Genomic DNA, 20,285 nt, shown 5'->3' with positions numbered 1-20,285 from the left:
TCTTCTTTACTCTTTAACTCCATGGAATACACCATATATGAGCTTTAAGACCTGCCTTGGCTTCCATGTTCCCTTGATCTTATGTGTGACCTGAATTATACATGTTCAGCACTAAAACACACACATAAAAGACACTTGTGTTTGTCAGCATCAAAACAGAGATCGGACTCAAAAAGCCAACACTTTTCTCCTTTTTTTATGATGACAAATACATAAGATCAAAATGGGTACAGCCTGAAAAGGGTCCCCCCAACAATATGCATAGAAGATATAAACAGTAAAGTTCAAGCATATTCACGAAAGAAGACATTGCAAATGATCATCCATTTAATTTTAACATTCAAGCACAAGCTCGAAAATTTGCCCCTATGTTATTTGCCCTCAAGAAATTTCCTCCTTTTGATCATAAACATTTTGCGCATAAAAATTCTCCCCCTTTTGGCATTAGCAAAAAGGGTTAAGCATGGTAAAAAAAAACAAGCTTAGTAAAGAGAACTCTCCCTTTTTTTTTTTTTTGAAAAATTGTGAATTTGTTTATAAAATACTCTCCCTTTATGGTTTGGCATAAGATTTGGGCATAGAAAATCATTCTTATATGTTCTTTAAAAAAATATGGCAATAAAGCACACAATATTATAACTGATCATTCAAATTTACAATGACATAACAAACATGATTAGATTAGAATTATCCACAAACCATAGCAATTTAAATCATCTAAAAAAATTTGAATTTAAAACATACGGCATATGATAACAAGTATAGGTTTGAGCATAAAAGCAATCTAACTAGTTTATATGCATTTCATATATGATCCATGAGCCAGTACAATACCCCTAAAAAAAAATATAAACAATATAATTTCATGACATAAAATTTCAACATAGAATAGCACAGGTCATGAAGGCATTTAAGCACACAAGCAAGACATAAAATATATTCTATATAAGTTCAATTCTTGCTTTCATAAATGTATATATATAACTATATATATATATAACTATATATATGTATGTATGTATAAAAATATATCCCCTTAAAATTTTTGATAAAATACTAGGGGCTTATGCTTGCTGAAAAAGAAACTTTAATTAAAATTAAAGCAAGCAAATTTTTTTCTGGTTTGGCATTTAAGTGCAATCCATAATATGACCAAAAAAAGCTAACCACATAGATCCCAAAGATACAAAATTTACAAACAAGGATCATATGGCAAAACTTAAGACACTGTGGCAAACAAAATATTTCCATTTATAATATTCAATAAAGACATTACAATTAAGCACAAGCCACAATGAATTCAAAAACCAAATCTAAGTAAGAAATGTTGTGAGCACAACAGGATAGAAAGATAATTTCTAGGTGGTCCCCCTATCAATTTGAATATAATATGTGCTTAGATTCTTTTAGCTACTTATACTTGAAACAAATTTTAAATGTTTAAGACTTCAAACATTAAAAGTACTCTTTTCAGATTTTACTGGATATATGTTAGACCAATAAATCTCACCGGTAAAATGTCCCTGAACACACATGTGCTAAAAGTCAAACAATAAGTCAAGCATGGTGTTCATGTGTACCCGGAACAATCCATATTAAAGATATTCAGTAGAGACATGATATGATGTTCAAGGTATTTAGAAAGGCTTCAAACTCAAAAAGTAGAAACAATCGAAATAATGTGAATCCATAGGTCAGGTGATTCTAATCCTTTTTTCAAGAATGGGGCTTAAACTCCCTAATATAGTCTCAGGCATACATACGTGCATTTATGCTCAAGGATGAATTTCATTTAAGCACACTCCACATGTTCATCTTTCTAAATATTACTTAACATGCAAAAGATTATAGGCATTAAGTTCTTATTTGTTTTTCCTAAAAGTGGGGCTTAACCCCCCCCCCCCTCGCGCTCGTATATTTGTGTGCACACATACTTGCTTTAAAGTTCAAGGATGATAGTCATTTAAAAAAATTCCTCATATTTTCATCCTTTCTAAGGATTTTAGTATGCAGCAAATATTAGGCATTTAACACATAGCATTACATATTGCATTTCAATTTAAATACACAATAGTCAATCAAGGCTATACTCAAGGGTAATGTAATAGGGGTTTAGAGAGGATGACACAACTCAAAAAACGATGAGTGTTCGTAAAATAAAAACTCCCCCCAAGTCATTCAATTGTCCAAGTTTATGGACCATCATCAGAATATGGTATGTTCAATTAAAAGGATGATGCTTTACCATTCGAGTCCTGAGTGAGAGTGCATAACCTAAAGAAATATAGACCAAATGGTGTCTATGAACTAGGTTCATCCTAAGACACAAAAATTGTGTACATGTCTTCAATTTATATAGTGATTTGGATTTTACATGTACAATCGATTCAGTTATCAAGCATCCTAGGAGACAAATATGAAGATTGTGCATGCTTTTAAGTTCAACACATACCATTTAAAATTCAACATGCACCAGCTGACAGTTTAGCATGCACCTATAACTAAGGATGAAAAATAATATTCTTTTATGATTCATTCATCCTTTCAAAAATATTTTAGAATGTATTAAATTATCTATCGTAATACATGGTTTCATTCATGGGAAAAATTCTACTAAAATTTTGGCAGCTTTTTGTCTATAAATTGAACATTTTCCCATCTTTTCATGTACTTGAAACCTGATAGATTCAAGCAAACAATATAAAATAATATGCATCATGCAGATACCATTCAGCTAAAGGTATGTGTGAACATATATCCACTACCAACGTGCAATTCTCATCAACTGCATTCGTTATGCAGGAGGCATTCTAGACTAAGCATGCAATCAGGTAGCTCAGCAGTCCAAATAAATATAAACTATCCATTAAATCATATAACATTTAGCAAACAAAGTGGATAGAAGCATTCAGCTCAAACAACAGATTTAAACAAAAATTCTCTGCTCCCCCTCAGTTATGCAATCAAAGAATTTCATATTCAATGACAGTATTTGGCATAACAAAATTTTCAAATATGGGGATGAGCTTTAAGTTCCATTGTGAATTTAGGGCAATATGATATATATAATATTAATTCCCTAAACTTAAAATCTGTGTGATGGACAAGTTTTTCTATATTTAAGTTTTTTTTTTTTAACTTTAAGAATATATAGCATCATGAATCTTATAGCAAAGGAAAATTTGTCCATTCAACGGGGATAGTCAATATCTTCAAATGTTCACCAATCAAAATGATATGTATAAATTAAGCTAAGATTGGATATGGTCACTAGAACTCAATATAGGCTAGATTTCCTTAGGGTTCTCAGTATGGTAATAGTGTTTACTAAAATTTAGAATATTAAGCACAGACACTATTTAAGCGTTCAGAACATTATAACCTCTTAAATATTTTATCCTAAAATCTTATAAGTATAAAAAGAATTCTTTTAAAGTACACCGCATAACATGGTATGCAATCATCACAAGATTCACATAATAAGAATAAACATAAGACATACAACATGTGAATTAAGCATCAAATAAAGTAGAAGGAGGAAAATATATGCCTTTCCAATTTACTCCTTATTAGACGTTAGAGCTCAGATTGGTGTTCATCTCTCTCATGTTTTTTCGTACCTCAACTGGTTCCCAAAAACCTTAGCACTCAAAGATTATAAACTATGTGAAGCATTAGTGACAAGGCACAACAAAAAAAAAAAAAATGCATGGCATTCAAATGATAAGTATTCAAATAATGCCATGCACATTCAAATCATTTTCGAGTTTGGGAAACTTTGCATTTTAAAATCATTTTCAAAGGGGTATGAAAATATTTCACCAAACTCTTTCCAAATCCTCTAATCATTTGATTTTACAAAAATCATTTTCAACATTCAAACAATAAAATCTATGCAATGAAAATAGTGGAGGAGTTGCAAAGGGTTGACCCTCAAAACCGAGATACACAAAAAAAAAATGAGTCGTTGCAATTTTATGCAAATAGGGGTTAATCTTAATACAACCAAATTTTGATACCAATTTGTTGACCTTATTGGTCACGCCCGGTTTTGATTATGACAAATACTCATTGTATCTAATGAGTGTTTGAGGTTTTGTGCAGGAGCTAAGAATGATAAGATCAAGATGTGTGCAAAGCAAGAAAAGCTTGAAGACCAATTTATAATTCAACATAATAATATATTTATATTGGTCTGTAATAGTAAGTAGGTATTTGGTTTGTAATAAGCTCACACACATCACATGTATGATTTACTACGTAAGCTCAAACAAACCATGAATGAGAAAATGACCATAGAAAGACCTTGGGGTCTTCAAATTGGACCCCAAGTGCCCCTAGGACACTCACACTTTCACATATATTTGTTAGGCATTTGAATAGGGCTTGTTTGCTTCAATACGGGACCGAAATGCACACACGATGCACTTTCGGTCGACCAGCCAAGCCAGTTCATTTTGGCCTGGTTGACTGAGACTCCCTTGGGTCAAAGTTTGACCACCTGATCGACCAGCAAAGATAGTTCAAAAGGCCCTGGTCGACCGAAACTCCCTAGGGTCAAAAGTTTGACCACCTGGTCGACCGAACCAGGTAGTTCAAAAGGCTCTGGTCAACTGAAACCCCCTAGAGTCAAAAGTTTGACCATCTAGTCGACCGACCACTTTTTTACTACAACTACCTGGTCGACCGAAGGGTCCTCGAGAGAATTCCCAGCGGTCTAGTCGATCGAACTGGGCAGTTCAAACTGCCCTGGTCGACCGAAACTCGAAAAATTGGGAAATCGCCTTCTCCTGGTCGACTGTGCCCTTAGTTCAATATTTCCCTGGTCGACCGAAACATTTCTGGTTGACCGGACCTCTCGGGTTGCCTTGATTTTTTACCGCAGTTAATATTTTTTAAACAGGGTTAAAATGCTTTAAACATCATTAAACTTTCTTAATAATACCCAATAGGTCCCCAACGGTCATATTTTCTCTCATATCTATATATATGAGTTCATTTGAGAAAATTAACATAGATTAGCCACTTTGATTAGGGAAGAATTCTCTGAAAAATAAAAACCCTATTCTACTCATTTTTGGGCCTCATTCACTCAAGCTTGCCTTCTATCATTGCCTACATCATTTGTAAGTGGATTGAGTGTGTTTGAATAGGTTTGCTCTCTTTATTTTGTTTGCTTGGCACGATTTTATTAGAGAGCAAAACCTAAGGATTCTTAGGAGACTTTGTTGATAAGTCTATTCTAAGAAGACCTTGTTGGATCTTCTAAGCTTGCTCCTTCATTGCAATATCCTGAGAAGATCTTATAGTATTTTGTTTGCAAAATCTTTTCAAAATCATTTTCAAATATCTAGTGTGCTTTGTATTGATAAATATATTTGAAGAGATATTAGTTTATGAGATAGAGGTCTTTGTTGCAATATTCTTTCACTTATATATTATTTGCTGAAGACAAAGATTATGCATCTTTTGCAAATTGAGCTCATATTTCATTTGATACTCACATGCTTGAAATATCCCGCTAATTGAAATACTTGAGACTAGACATCTTTGTGTGAACTTATTTATTGAACATATCTTGTGATACAAAGACTGTTTGTTTGTCACTCTCAAGTACGCATTACACTGATAGAAAATACCTTCGAGAGTTGAACCATTTAGACCACATTGAGCTTACATATTATTTCATATTGTGGTGTATGTGATTGAACGTAATTGGGTACAAATCTGCTTTACTTGAAAGCACAATCACTGTACCGTTTGTTTTATTGAGCAAACCTATTGTATTCCAAGCACGGGCCTGAAGAAGGAGACTAGCCTTGGAATAGTCCCGGATTGGCTTAGATCCGGTTAGAAAAGCTAGGGGCATCGTCCTGTTAAGGCGTGTAGGTTGAGATCAGCCCCGCTAATTGACCTAGTGTAGGTTGAGGTCAGTCCTGTGTTAATTTGACCTGGTTGTAAACGGTGACGCTCCACCCTTAAGTGAGCTATTAGTGGAATCCTTTAACTTGCGAGCTAAAGACGGGGACGTAGGCACAGTTGGCCGAACCTCGATAACATATCGTGTGTTCATTTACATTTCCGCACTTTATATTTACAGCACATGTATGTTATGAATGAATGATGCGTATGACTTAATTTCCACATTATATTTATCTACGCATTTGGAAATTGAGTAGACTGACCCTAGGTTGTGTATATACTGTTGTTGGATAGATTAACCTAGGAGAAAAAGTTTTAAATTTCAATTCACCCCTCCCCCCTCTTGGGAATACACCAATTCTAACACAATTGTTGACATTGGTGTGATCCCAAGAGGGGGGTGAATTGGGTTTTCAAAAAATTTTGGCTAATTTAAACGTTACGCTGATTCACCATATATCATATCTCATTCATAATACAAACGAGTATGTGAAATAATTAAACTGTGAGTGCAAGCATACACGTGCGCACATCTCATTTAAATAAAAGCGTGCAAACAAGTAATTAGTGCTATGAAAAAACAGACATACACTTGCTGAATTTAAAGTGCATAAATTAAATGATATAATGAGATAACGACACACAATGTTTGTTATCAAGGTTCAGCCCAACCAGCCTACATCCCTACCTTGGGCATACCCCCCAAGGATTCCACTAAGCCTACTCTCTTAAACGAGTGGAGTAGAAGCCATTTACATCCTCTCCTTACGAGGCGAGGAAAAACCCTAATTCAATTTTCGGGCTGAACCAAACCAGTCTCACTTACAGAGTTGAGAATCCCCAGTTCAATTTCGGGCTGGACCCAACTGGTCTCACTTACAGGGCTAAGACTCCCCAGTTCAATTAACGGCCTGAACTCAACCAGTACATTAAAACAATTTTTGTACATGAAAATGCTTATGAAAAATACAAGTAGAAAATGTACACAATAAGCTCAATAAAAATACACATTCCAATGATATGAAATAATGCTCAGGCAATAAGGGTGTTTTACTCAAAATAATATTTTCAATCTATGAACAAGATGCATATGATAAGCACATAAAGATTTAAATTCTGTAAAACATTTTCTCCAAAAATATTTATCAACCAAATAAACGAGAGAAACTCAAAAATTTACCCTCAAAATGATTTTCTAAAAATATGAGTTTAAGTGAGAGCAAACGCACCTTGATAAAATAAAAGCCCAATCAAAATGAATACACTCTTTCAAATGATTTTCAAAAGGTAACAAAGCGTGTTGGGAGAGTATAAAATTTACCCCATAAAAGATTTTGCAATAAAAACATGTTTTTTGGGGAACTTTGACTAGGAAAAAAATTTTGAGAGAAAATGGGCTAATCAAAGTTGTTAATTTGAGTTATGAAAGGGGTATATATAGACTCGAGGAAATTTTTGACCATTGGGGACACACTGGGTATTATTAAAAAAGTTTAATTAATTTTTAACCCTAATTACCCCAGTTAAAAAATTGCAACCTGAGAGTTTCAACCAACCGAGCCATAGGTTCAGTCGTCCGAACAAACACAATAGAAAAGGTCAATTTTGAAGTTCAGATACTTGAAAAATGGTTCGAGTGGCTAAACTAGGCGATTCTCAAAATGTCTAAGATTTGGTCTCCCAATATCAAGTTCGGTAGCCCTAGGGTATTTTGAACGTGGAGTTCGGATGCTCGGGGAAGGTAAAAAGTGACCACTCTAAGGTTCGGTCACCCGGGGACACTCAGTTCAATTTGGTTCGATCACCCGAGCCAAGTCAAACTTGTTGACTAGTCAACCATTCAGTCAATCGAGGCAATTTGATTTGCCTGGGTTCGATCACCCAAAACCTCACAAACTTAAGCCTAAGTCTTGTTTCAATTAAAAATTAAGTGCAAAGACCTAGGGTCTATCTAAGGTCTAGGCATACGAATTTACCCTAAAAAAACCTGGCATCGGTCGACCAAAGCCAGCCCTAAGGTCTATCTATGGTCATGTCTTAGTACACAATTCATATCATGTAGATGCATACATTTATTACAAACCAAAATATAAAAATAAATGCAATACAAATAAAACACAAATGTCTTATTCTTTCTTCTTTGCTCTATAACTCCATGGAATACGCCAGATATGAGCATTAAGACCTGCCTTGGCTTTCATGTTCCCTAGATCTTATGTGTGACCTAAATTGTACATGTTCAGCACTAAAACACACACATAAAAGACACTTGTGTTTGTCAGCATCAAAATAGAGATCGGACTCAAAAAGCCAACAGAGCCAACAGTATGGTTTATGTTAGATGTTTTTGGACATTTTGGGGTGGACATATGTATTATTGTGGGACTTGAAGTAATAGGTTGGTTAGTAATTTGGTAGGTATGATAATAGAAAAATATTTTGCTTTCGTTGTTTATTAATTAAATTGTGGACAGTGATATTTTGGACCTCATTGGGTCCTTGATAATTTTACAAATGAGTTTTAAGGGCATGTTTTTGTGGATGATGTGGATATGATATGGGATTTTAAATATTTTATGTATGTGTTTTTGGGGCATTACAATTGTCGTATCAGAGCATAGGTTGTTAGGTTCTACAGACTATAGTAGAATATACTACCAGAGTATAGGAATGAGTTAAGGAAATGATAGGAAAGGGGTATTGAGTTTTGTCTTACAGCCTGGAGGCAAGAATTTTGTGCCAATTTTCTATGATTTTCCTAAGGCGACGGTTTTAGGAAAATTATGGCATACCATCAACGGTTTTGTTTCTGAGTAGTAATATCGAAACCTAAGATTAGGAATTTAGAGGGTTACTGGAGGAAGTCTAAGTATTTCTGAGCAGTAAGTCTAATAGGACAATAAATACTCTTCAACAGTAGGGTTCTAAGAAGAGTATTTATTGTCCTATTTTCAGGATGGATCACCAAGATAAGAATGTGGACACTGGAGGGAATAATGACTTAGGGGCTTCCATCAAGGATGCCATCAGTGCCTCCACATTGCTACGAGGTTTATAATTTGGATTGGTGTTATAAGTTTGGAGTTTGTAATTAATTTACATTATAATTGCTTTGTTATTTTTTCCAATTGTTTGAATGGTGGTCTGGATGCTGACATGTAGAATAGAACAGAGACTGATGGATTTAGTTGTGGAAATATATTTTTTGTGTTTTAAAAATATTTACAACAAAATCAGCTAAATTTTCAATTTATATAAAAAATGAACGATACAGAGATTTTTTTTTAGAAAAATACGAACTTGTTTTTTAATTTTATAAATATGCATAGGAAAGTTAAACAACATTTTTAATTATAAAAAATAAGAATTGTTTTCCATAATTTGTTAAATCCTTTATTCGTCAACTTTTTAATGCAAATCTTGAAAAATTAACCTAACGTTTTAAAATTTTATAACTGAACAGGATTCTAAGGTTGATTTTTTTTGTTTTGTGAAAAAAGAAAACAAATAGGAAAAAAGTATCATTCAAAGATTTTTCTCCAATGCCACAACCATTTATTTCTCGGGAAAAATAATAACTTGATATTTGACTAAAATTTAAGTATGGTCAGCTAGACGGTCTCAAACTAGCGATGGAAACTTTCAATTCAAGAATAGTTTAGTATTTTTTCACGTGATAATGCTAATGAAAATAAGTCAAGTACTGCATTGTTTTGTTGAGTAGGTAAGAAGTCATTGGGTGATGTGAAGTACTTGGTACACGTTCTTATTTGAGCAATAAACCAATTAGTCCAAATTCAAATAGCGAATACTTGTAAATATATATATATATATATATATATATAAAGCTAGCTTGATAGTTTAGCATTTGTTTGCTAAAATTTTTAAAAAAAGAAAAATGGATGTTCATGTTGTATGGTATTTCTTGACTGCTTTGTGTTAAAAATTGTGTTCTTGTCTTTTTTCAGTAGGCTTATGTGATAGAAATTGATGAAAAAGCATGCAAATCATTTTTCATATTTATTGAAGTGTTAAGTATAATTTTATGATCCTCAATCCAATTCTATAAGCTGATCCTGCAAACCAACCTAGCAATCCTACGTAGGATCTTGATTTTAACAACCTTGCTCATGTCCTCACAATATGAATTCGGAAAAGTTCATTGTTTGCTTATAACAATATGAATCATAATATATCATAGTTGATTAGCTTAGCATGAATGAAAAGAGGTGTTATGTCATGCGCTTATATAATTTTTTTTTTTTGTAAGTTTTTACTATTTCCTTAAGTCGATCTAAATGGCAAGAAACTCGAGTAGTATTCTAGAGACGATATTGTTGTATATGGGGGGGAAATTATCACCAGAGTAGAGGGTGTTCGTTATAGTACTACGCCGGTTCGACCAATTTGAATTGGCCATAGGTATAAATTAAATAAATTGTACTCAAAGATATATCAATATTTTCATATTGATCCAGATCAATATGCATTGCGGGTGACCGCAAGATACCCTATACGAGGGTATAATGATATAGTCCTCTATGAGGTTGTTCCCGTAATTGATGATTACAGTCTGTGCATTGTGTTGGATGCAAACTTTGTAGGTACGACATATTTAACTGTGCAGTTATATGTCAAAATCATTCCCCACATGGGTGTCGCCATGGATAGGCAGACAGGGACGTCTGCCAAGCATGTGGTTGAAGTGGAGGAAGACACCCAAAAGACATGTCATTATGATATGACTGCGGAAGAAGGCGTTGAACCACACATGAGTGTGGACGTTGGTGGGATTCCTATTGTGAATTTCAACGAATGTCCAGGATCGTCATTCGAGTCACAACGTTCAACAATTCTAGGGGTAGTTTTAGCATCACAATCGCGCAATTGGAGCCCCATAAAGGAAACAATGAGTTGACTTTGGTGTAATCCCAAGAGGGGGGTGAATTGGAAATTTAAAAATTCTTCCTAGGTTTAGCTAAGCCAATAGCACTAATACACAACCTAGGGCCTATCTAAACTTTTCTCAATATCACAGAAAAACTACTAAGTAAATATTTAAACAAATAAACCATCTCAGTATTTCCTAACCATTCAAACCATGTATGTAAAATAATCAAGACAATAAATAATAGCATACATGTACGGAAATTGAAGTGTAGAAAATAAGGGAACACACGATATGATATCAGGGTTCAGCCAATACTGCCTCCGTCCCTACCTCAAGCGCACAAGCAAGAGGATTCAACTAATGCTCGCTTTCTGGGTGGAGCGACACTGGTTACAACCTCCTCTCTTTACTGGACGAGGAAAACCTTAAGTCAGATTAAGAAGGCTAGCCCCAACCTTTACAACCAATCCTTACGGGATAGATCAACACCCACCAGGCCATGCCTAGAATACAACAGATAAGCAATACAATTTTTGTGTACAATGTCAATGCTTCTCCAATAAGAAAGTATGTACCAATATAACCAATGCACTTCAATATGATATGATTTATAAGCTTAATGAAGATTAATATAACTACTCTCAAGATAATGACACTATAGCAAGTAATGTGTGAGAGTGAGTTATGAAAGATTCTTTTAAACAATATATATGTGTGTATGTATATATATCAATCACAAATATAGTTTCAAAGATTTTAATACCACAAAAAAATATCTCAAAAATATTTTATCAAGTATTGAGTATAAGAGATATTTGGATTTCTAGCTTGTCAAAAATAGTTTGCTAAAAGTGTTGGAATTGGTGTGATCCTAAGAGGGGGGGAGAATTGGACATTTAAATTTTTTTCACTAATTTAAACAATTACGCCGATTCACCACATCTCATATCCCATTCGAAATAAAATATGTATGTAAAGTAATTGAGCAATGTGTGCATACATACACGTGTGCTGCATATCTCATTTAAATTAATTATGTGTGCATGTAAGATGGTTATAACAAAACATGAACAAGCATACACATATTGAAATTAAAGTGCGGAAAGTAAATAAGATAGGGAGAGACACACACACAATATTTGTTATCAAAGTTTGGCCAAACCAGCATACGTCCCCGCCTCGGGCATACCCCCCCAAGGATTACACTATCCTTGCTTATTTAAATAAGCAAAGCAGAAGTTGTTACAACCTCTCCTTTCCGGGTGAGGTAAACCCCAACTCAATTATAAGACTAAGCCCAACTTGTCTCACTTACGAGGCTGAGACTCCCCAGTTCAAATTTCGGATTGAACCCAACTAGTCTCACTTACGAAGTTTAGACTCCTCAGTTCAATTAATAGGATGAACCCAACCAGTACAATAAATATTATTTTTGTACATGATAAAATGCTTCTAAATACAAGTAGAGATGTACAATGTTTAAACTCTAAATACATACACTCTAATATGATATTAAATATGCTCAATAGAGTAAGGGTGCTACCAAATAATTTTTTACAAATAAAATATATATGAAAAATTAGTATTATTGTTCTCGTATAAATATTGCAAATAAAGAATATTTGGAGAATCTAAGAATTTAAGCTTAAGAAAATATTTGTGCTGTAAATAGTTTTTCTCCCAAAAAAATATTTATCAAAGAAATAACTGATAGAAATCCAACCAATACTCTCAATATGATTTTCAAAAAATAAATAACAAGTGAGAGTATGTGCATGTGAATACAAATGAAATGCCTAAAATAAATATACTCTCTTCCAAAGTGATTTTGAAATAAGTGAATGGAAAGAGTGTTTGAGAGTTTTTGTTTAAAACATTTACCCCAAAGGAATGATTTTTGTAATAAAAATGATTTGGGGGGAACTTTGATTAAAAAATGATTAGAGAGAAACTTGGAGTTAATCAAAATTGCTAATCTAAAGTTATAAGAGGGTATTTATAGATTTTTCAAAAATTATGACTGTTGGAGACACGCTCGGTATTTTGGAAAAGTTTAATTACAAGTTAATGACGTTTTTTCCCTTTAAAAATTTCCAACTTGAGAGGTTCGGTTGACCAAATTCAAGGTTCGATCGGCCATATTACTGAGTTCGGTCGACCGTGGCCATTTTGAATTGGAGATATAGTCGTCCGTATCAAGGCGATTACGAACCCTTTGAGGTTCAGTCGACCAAGGCAATTTTGAACTAATGGTTCAGTTGACTAAATTGTTGGGAGTCAGATACATGTGATTTCGGTCAACTGTGGAAGATACATTCATTTTAGAATGGTCGACCGAGCAAAGTCAATATGTTAACTTCTGGTCAGTTCGGTCGACTGAAGCTTTTGTATTGCCAAGGGTTTGGTCGATCGAGATAGTCAAATGTTTGACTTAGGGTAGGTTCAGTTGACAAAGTTGGTTTGTACTAAAGGATTCGGTTGATTGAGGCTTTTGAATTAATCCTAAAAACCCGACGTCAGTCGACCAAAGTTACCTAAAGTTGTTCCAAAACCTTCGTTTGATTTTCATTTTTATGAAAAGAATTTTTTGGTTAAACTCTAGTTGCCATAAGGTCAGTCTATGGTCATATGAGCATTCAAGTCATATCATGCAAATGCATGAATTATCACAGACCAAATGATAAGAGAACTTAAATGCAATACAAATTAAAATAAATGTCTTCATCTTTTGCTCTTCAGTCTTCATGGAATATGCCAGAATGATGATAAACTTGAAGTTCCTCCTAGCTTCCACTTCTCTTATGTGTGTGTTTGAATTAAAGACATGTTCAATTACTAAATACACACATAAGTAACTTATACTTTGTCAGTATCAAAACAAGGATTAGACTCAAAAAACCAACAAAAAACACAAGACAAGCTCTTGAATCTTGCAACAAAAATGCAAGACTCACAAGACCTAGAGAGTTTTCCCAAAGAAGACTTATCAATAAAATCACAAGGGAAAACTCAAAGCTTACTCTCAATAAAAGTCAATCTCAATCAAATACAAGCAATAAGAGAGTAAGCTTATGTTATGATCTCTAAAACACTCTTACTAAATGATTTTAACGAGGAAAAGTAAGAATGGAGGTAGTAAGCATGTATGTGAAAAATAGGTATTTGAAAATTTAGAAAATATTTTGCTAATGATGTTTGCTAATCGATGTTAATCAAACCAAATGAGGGAGCATATATAGACACTCCAAAAAATGTGGTTGTTGGGGACTCATTCGGTATCTTTGAAAAGTTTAAGTAGGTTTAATAAAAAATAACCTCTGTTTAACATCGGTAAAAATTGGGCAACCCAAGAGGTTCGAACAACTATATTCAAGGTTCGGTCGACCCAATTGCCAAGTTCGGTCGACTGTGGAGATTTTGAACTAAGAATATGGTCGACCATATCAAGGCAATTTTGAACCCCTTCATGGGTTCGGTCGACCAAGTCAAATTCGGTTGGCTACACAACTATGTTCGGTCGACCGTGGCCAAAATGAACTATGCATTTGGTCGGCTGAATAGTTCGGGTTTCAGACACGTGTGGTTCGGTCGACTGAGGACATTATGTTCAAAAGCTAAACAGTCGACCTTGCGAACTCAAAATGTTGAATTCTTGACCATTCGGTCAGCCGTGGCATTTATGCTGCCATAAGTTCGGTCAACCATGGCTAAGCCATTTCAGCCAATAGAGGTTCGGTCGACCCAACTTAGTATAACTAGGCTGGTTCGGTCTATTGGGGCCCTTTCAAAGTTCATTTTTGGTCCTGATTTTTATTAAAAGTCACCCCTGTTCACATAGGTATAACTTTTGAGTTATAAGGGACTTTTCATGTGATGTTTAGGGACCTAATGTTAGTATAAGTCCTAGGCTTTTAAATTAAGCCCAAAAAATCTGGCGTCGGTCGACCTCCCTTGAACTTTTTCAACCCTGTGTGAATAAGTTTTGGCATTTTATCTTAGGGGTATTGGTTCCCATGGGTCAAACTATGATCTCTGGAGCTTATTCAACCTATCATGCATACGATGCATTAATTATTAAGACCATAATTATTACTGACCCAAATGAATTAAATAGCAAATACAATTCAAAATTATTTGGTCTTCATTTCCTTTGCTTCTCCAAATGCCACCATATAATGTGAGCATTGAGTTCTTAATGGCCTCCACTGTGTCCTTACCCTTGCGTGCAAAGTATGGTCTTGTTTACAAACTCAAGGCATAGGTAAGATACCAAGATATTTGTCATTATCAAAATGAGATATGTTCTATAAGGTCAACACAACATCCAAACTTTGAACATTCAGGGTAAAAGAGAATGCTCATGTGGGAAGTGGCAAGCTTCACACTTTCCCTGCTCCCACCTTCTCACGAATGCTCAATTGGGCGACTAAGCACGAGATATTTGTGACTACGTGGGAGCATCAACAAAAGTACATCCTACTAGGAGTGGCAGAGGATGGTCTCATGCGTCCAGTGACCCATACTTTACCTGGTATACGTCCATCACACGACGCTTCGTCAACAAGACCGCTGCTATATATCTGAGACTCGTAAGAAGACTTTAACCCGAACTTACTTTTGTTATGTGTACGTTATGATCTGCATGTGTTAATCAATTTTTTACGTATCCTACAGACTGAGATACTATATGAGCCAAATCATATCTCTCCAAATCTCGCAATCCATAGGTTAATGAGTGCTGCATTGGACATTGTCCATGAGGACGGCCGACGAATCCCTACACCTCACCTTAATGTACCTACACGAGGAGGTCAACCAGGTCTAGTATGAGGAGGTCAAGCAGGTCCAGTAGGAGGACGACATGCTTCCTTCAGTCGTCCATTGAGTCCCACCTCCTCGCCACCAGTTGTACAGGCAGAGTACGTGTTTGGTTCCTCAGCACCGTATCTGCCTTCGTCTAGAGCTGATATTGCGAGATCGTCTAGTAGAATGGCTGACACCCCTTCTGACTCTGCTGCCACCCCCTCGATGTCATTTTTACTAGATGAAATTTTTTAAGGGGAGGAGATCGATGCACCCGCTATGCCACCTCATTCTTGTCCAATTACATCGTATGAGTTCTCTTCCCGTGCGCTTAGCATGGATGATGATTATGCAGTACCTTTTGACGAAGATGATCTACAAACAGGATGACGACTGGACAGGACACCTGATGTAGATGACTAGTAGGGAGAGGGCAGATGTAGATAGTAGCCAGCGGACCCCGGAGACGACCTCGCTGCGGCAATGAGTAGTATAGCATTATGTTTATTTCATTTGTATAGCATTGATTATTTTCATTTCATTTGTATAACATCGTTGTATTATTTATGTATAATTAGGAATGTTTATTCATTTTTCCCACACATGTATATGTGAATGAAAGTTGTGCATAATAATTTAGAATGAAACACAATGTTATCACCTTTCATACAAGCAATTCTACTTTTAAATAGTAAGTATAGAATTTACAATGAATTATCACTTCACATGGTTTAAAATTAAGAAACATAACTTCGAAAAATACATGAAAACACACGACTTGAAAATTGTCGAGTTAGTAAATAACTTTTAAAATGGAGCAAATTAAAATGCAATAATCAAGAGCTTGTGAAAATATAACCAAATTATTTTCATATTTTAATTAAAATATGAAACGTATCAAAATAAAAATGCTCATAAATAATCCTCATACCGTTGAGGTAGTGAATCAATAAAAAAAATAAAAGAAAAGAGAAAAAGAAAAAGCAACATTTCAAATTTTTCTATGTTAGAGAGCATTTGTTGGACTTTTCCATTTGATGTTGGAAGTAATTAAATTGACAGTGTCAACAATTGAATTGGGACCAACTGATTATAAATAAGTTGATTGAATAGAGTGGGTGAAAATTTAAAACCAAAATAAAAGCATGAGTTTCCATGTACACTCATAGACATTTTCACAATGCTCTCTCACCATAGTTGTAATTTTTTTCAATTTGAAAAAAAAAAAAATTTCTTCAAAAGAGTGACTCTAAATTTAAGGGCAACATTTACAATTTTTAATTATTTTAAAATAAAATTTTTACTTTTAGTAATATGAGATATAATTTCTAAATTTATTATTCAAACAAATCTTCCTATAAGGATGAAAAAATAAAGTATTATATATGCATATATATATTTCAAGACATCCAAACGAAATTTTAAAAAATCAAAAACTTAAATTGGAGTCTGATGTGTGCGTATTCCTGAATTTGGTTGATGCACGGCAAATCTTTAAGTTTTGTCCTATGATTTTAAATGATCAAGGCTGTCAAATTTTGACTAGGACTATCCGATTTTAACGCGTGACATGTGGCTTGGTGGTACGAGATTAAATAAGTATTAAATTAAGAAAATTTTTCTGAAAGTATTATTTTATATTTTATTATAAAATAATAATAAAATGGGAAAAAACTAGTTCACGGAATTTAGCACGAGAGCTGAATCGTGGACTAGAACCTTCTCTATGCTTGCGAAATCATCCGGAAACATGACTAAGCTACTACTCATCGGAATCCACCCACCACCACACCATACCAATGGAAATTAATATAGTACAAGGTTCAGGCTCTGTGAGCAGGGAAGAGGAAGAGCAACTGGGAAGAAATTAAATTAAACTAAAGAGAGGAAGAGGAGTAGAGAAGTGATGGGAGTGGATTACTATAAGATTTTGCAGGTTGATAGGAGCGCTAAGGACGATGATATCAAAAAAGCTTACAGGAAGCTTGCCATGAAGTGGCACCCTGATAAGAATATTAAGAATAAAAAGGAAGCTGAGGCTAAGTTCAAACAGATTTCTGAGGCCTACGAGGTATGTTTATTAATTACATGGACTAATATTCATCCCTCTCGCTCTCTTTCTCTCTGGTTTCGCTTCTCTTTTTTTTTTTTTTTTTTTTCGTTTTTTGTTTTGGTTCGTTTTGTTTTTGGTTTTTGGGGTATTTAGCGGTCAGAGCACCGCCCATCATTCCTTTTTTTCTCCATTCGCCCAATATATGGGTGTAGGATTGGTGCAAAAATCTCTGCTTTTGGATGTTTTGATCGAAATTTTTGTAGGTTCTAAGCGATCCCCAGAAAAGAACAATTTATGATCAATACGGAGAAGAGGGTCTAAAGGGTCAGGTGCCTCCGCCGGATGCTGGCGGCGGGCACGCTGGGGCCTCCTTCTTCTCCACGGGCGATGGGCCTACGCGGTTTCGGTTCGATCCTCGAAATGCAGACGACATTTTTGCGGAGTTCTTTGGGTATTCAAGCCCGTTCGGAGGAATGGGCAGTCGAGGTGGAGGGATAAGAGAGGGCTCCGGGTTTTCGAGCGCCTTCTTCGGTGATGATTTGTTTGGGTCTTTTGGGGGAGGAGGAGGAGGATCAGTGCATCATGCTCCGCGCAAATCTCCTCCAATTGAGATCAAGTTGCCGTGCAGCCTTGAAGAACTTTACATGGGGACTACCAAGAAGATGAAGATCTCAAGAGATATTGTTGATGCCAGTGGGTAAGTGATTTTTTCTTCTTTCGATGCTCTGCTCATGTTTCGGCATATTATAAGAGATTGGTTCTTTGACTCACATGTTTGATTATTTTTTAGTTTTAAAAAATTGCAGCTTGTTTAATTAATTTTATACACTTAACAGAGAAGATGTGCACTTATGGAGACATGTTAGGAAATGGAAAAACAGTGATAGATGTGGATGGACTCGGGCAAGTTAAAAATAAAGTGAAGTGCGTGCTGTGAAACTTTTGAAATTGGCTAATGGAAGTATTTATATATCCACGTTTTGAAAATATTGCTATTAAATGCTACTAGTAAATGTTGGGGAGTTTTATTAATAGGACAAACAAAAACTAATGATTGAAGGCTGTGCAGAGACTGACTTAGGTATTTTTCTTAAACCCTTTGAATATGGTAAGAATTAATCCCACGAGTCTCGGACCACTCTTCTTTTATGCTTCATTTTGAATTGAGCAGTATGTTTTACTTTGTTCTCATTTTTAATTAAACAACTTTTTATTCAAAATGAGTTATGGATGTTGAAGGTTGCTTATTCTGCCTCTCTACATTTGTAGGATATTTCAGTTTGTATCAAGTAGATTTGCACTACATGATTGTTGGCTTTGGGATGAAGATCTTCTTTTTTATGCTTTCCTACCTCAATTCTCTCAATGCAACTGATTGGCACATTGATGAAAATTCAAGGGGACTGGATAAAATTTAAACTACCATCTAGTATGGCATACGTTCAGGACCCAAAAGGGTTCATTCTTTTCTTTGGACTCTTTTGTTGATTGAATTCAGTATGGCATGTTTTTTGCTACAGGAATAATTCTCTGTTGGAGTAGAAGCAATTTGGTTAGCTTTTTCATTCGTCCCAGGTGCATCAAATAAACTCTACACATGTTTTTGACAGAAATGCACCCTATACATGTATCATATATATATATATATATATAACTAAATGTGACTACGGCTGGCCATCAACAGTGTCATGACTCTTGTTCTTTCCTTTGGGAAGGGGGAAGGGGCTTTTTTTGCTCTCTCTCTCTCTCTCTCTCTCTATGATTCTTTTTTTTCTTTTTGGTTTTATTTTTCTGGTGGTGCTGTTGGCAGTAAAATATTAAAATAATACTGTATTACTTTTATGCTGTTGAACAAGATTTTGTGGTTTATTTTTATGGCATTACGAAATGCTGGTTTAATCCTTCTTTTGTTGTTTGTCTTCTAGGTTTAACTGGCTATATGATTTCACTCCTCATATAAGAACAAGATGGACTAAGCTACAACAAAACTTATCTTTGTCTATAATACAAATTTAATAATGTAATATGATTGTGTAGATATTTCCAAGATTTCTTTTCAAGTCTATTCCTTGTTAAGATTTAAATGTTTTATTTCATATTTATTAATGTTTATTGGAAGCTCTAGTCATTGGTAGGAGTTGTGGTTAGTGCTAGCATGTGATCCTATTTTATAGGAGTTGTGGTTAGTGCTAGCATGTGATCCTATTTTATAAGAGTTGTTGTTAATGCTAGCATGTGATCTTATCTTATAGGAGTTGTGGTTAGTGTTAGGATGAAGTGTTTTGATGTAAAGCCTATTTATAGACCCCTTTTCTTATCAATTTTTAGATAAGAGTTTTACCATTTTAACTTGTCTCTTTTGTTTACTCTTACCTTTGTATCAGTGGTATCAGAGCAGAAAACGTGTGAGAAAAAAACAAGAGAGATAGAGTTCTCAAACGGAATCAATGGCTTTAGATTCAAATTTTGTGCAGGCGGCGATCCCACGATTTGATGGTCACTATGACCATTGGAGTATGCTAATGGAGAACTTTCTACGGTCAAAAGAGTATTGGCCGATCGTTGAATCTGGAATTGAAGAACCAGCAACAAATATAGTCCTGACAGATGCCTAGA

At 34.9% G+C, this 20,285-nt stretch overlaps 1 protein-coding gene across 1 annotated transcript in view; it reads left to right on the top strand.

The window, feature by feature from the left end:
* Positions 1–17,248: 17,248 nt before the first annotated feature.
* The window catches only part of LOC131149227 (uncharacterized), an 8,377-nt gene continuing 5,340 nt past the window's right edge, over positions 17,249–20,285 (top strand). Inside the window, exons 1-2 of the mRNA XM_058099485.1 lie at positions 17,249–17,687; positions 17,933–18,366. Of these exons, the coding sequence (XP_057955468.1) occupies positions 17,523–17,687; positions 17,933–18,366 (599 nt within the window). The 5' untranslated portion in view covers positions 17,249–17,522. The remainder of the gene's footprint in view (positions 17,688–17,932; positions 18,367–20,285) is intronic.

Source organism: Malania oleifera, chromosome 2, assembly GCF_029873635.1.
Source record: "Malania oleifera isolate guangnan ecotype guangnan chromosome 2, ASM2987363v1, whole genome shotgun sequence".
Lineage (NCBI taxonomy): Eukaryota > Viridiplantae > Streptophyta > Magnoliopsida > Santalales > Ximeniaceae > Malania > Malania oleifera.
Note: the sequence above shows the minus strand (reverse complement) of the source record. Positions and strands in the feature narration are given on the sequence as shown.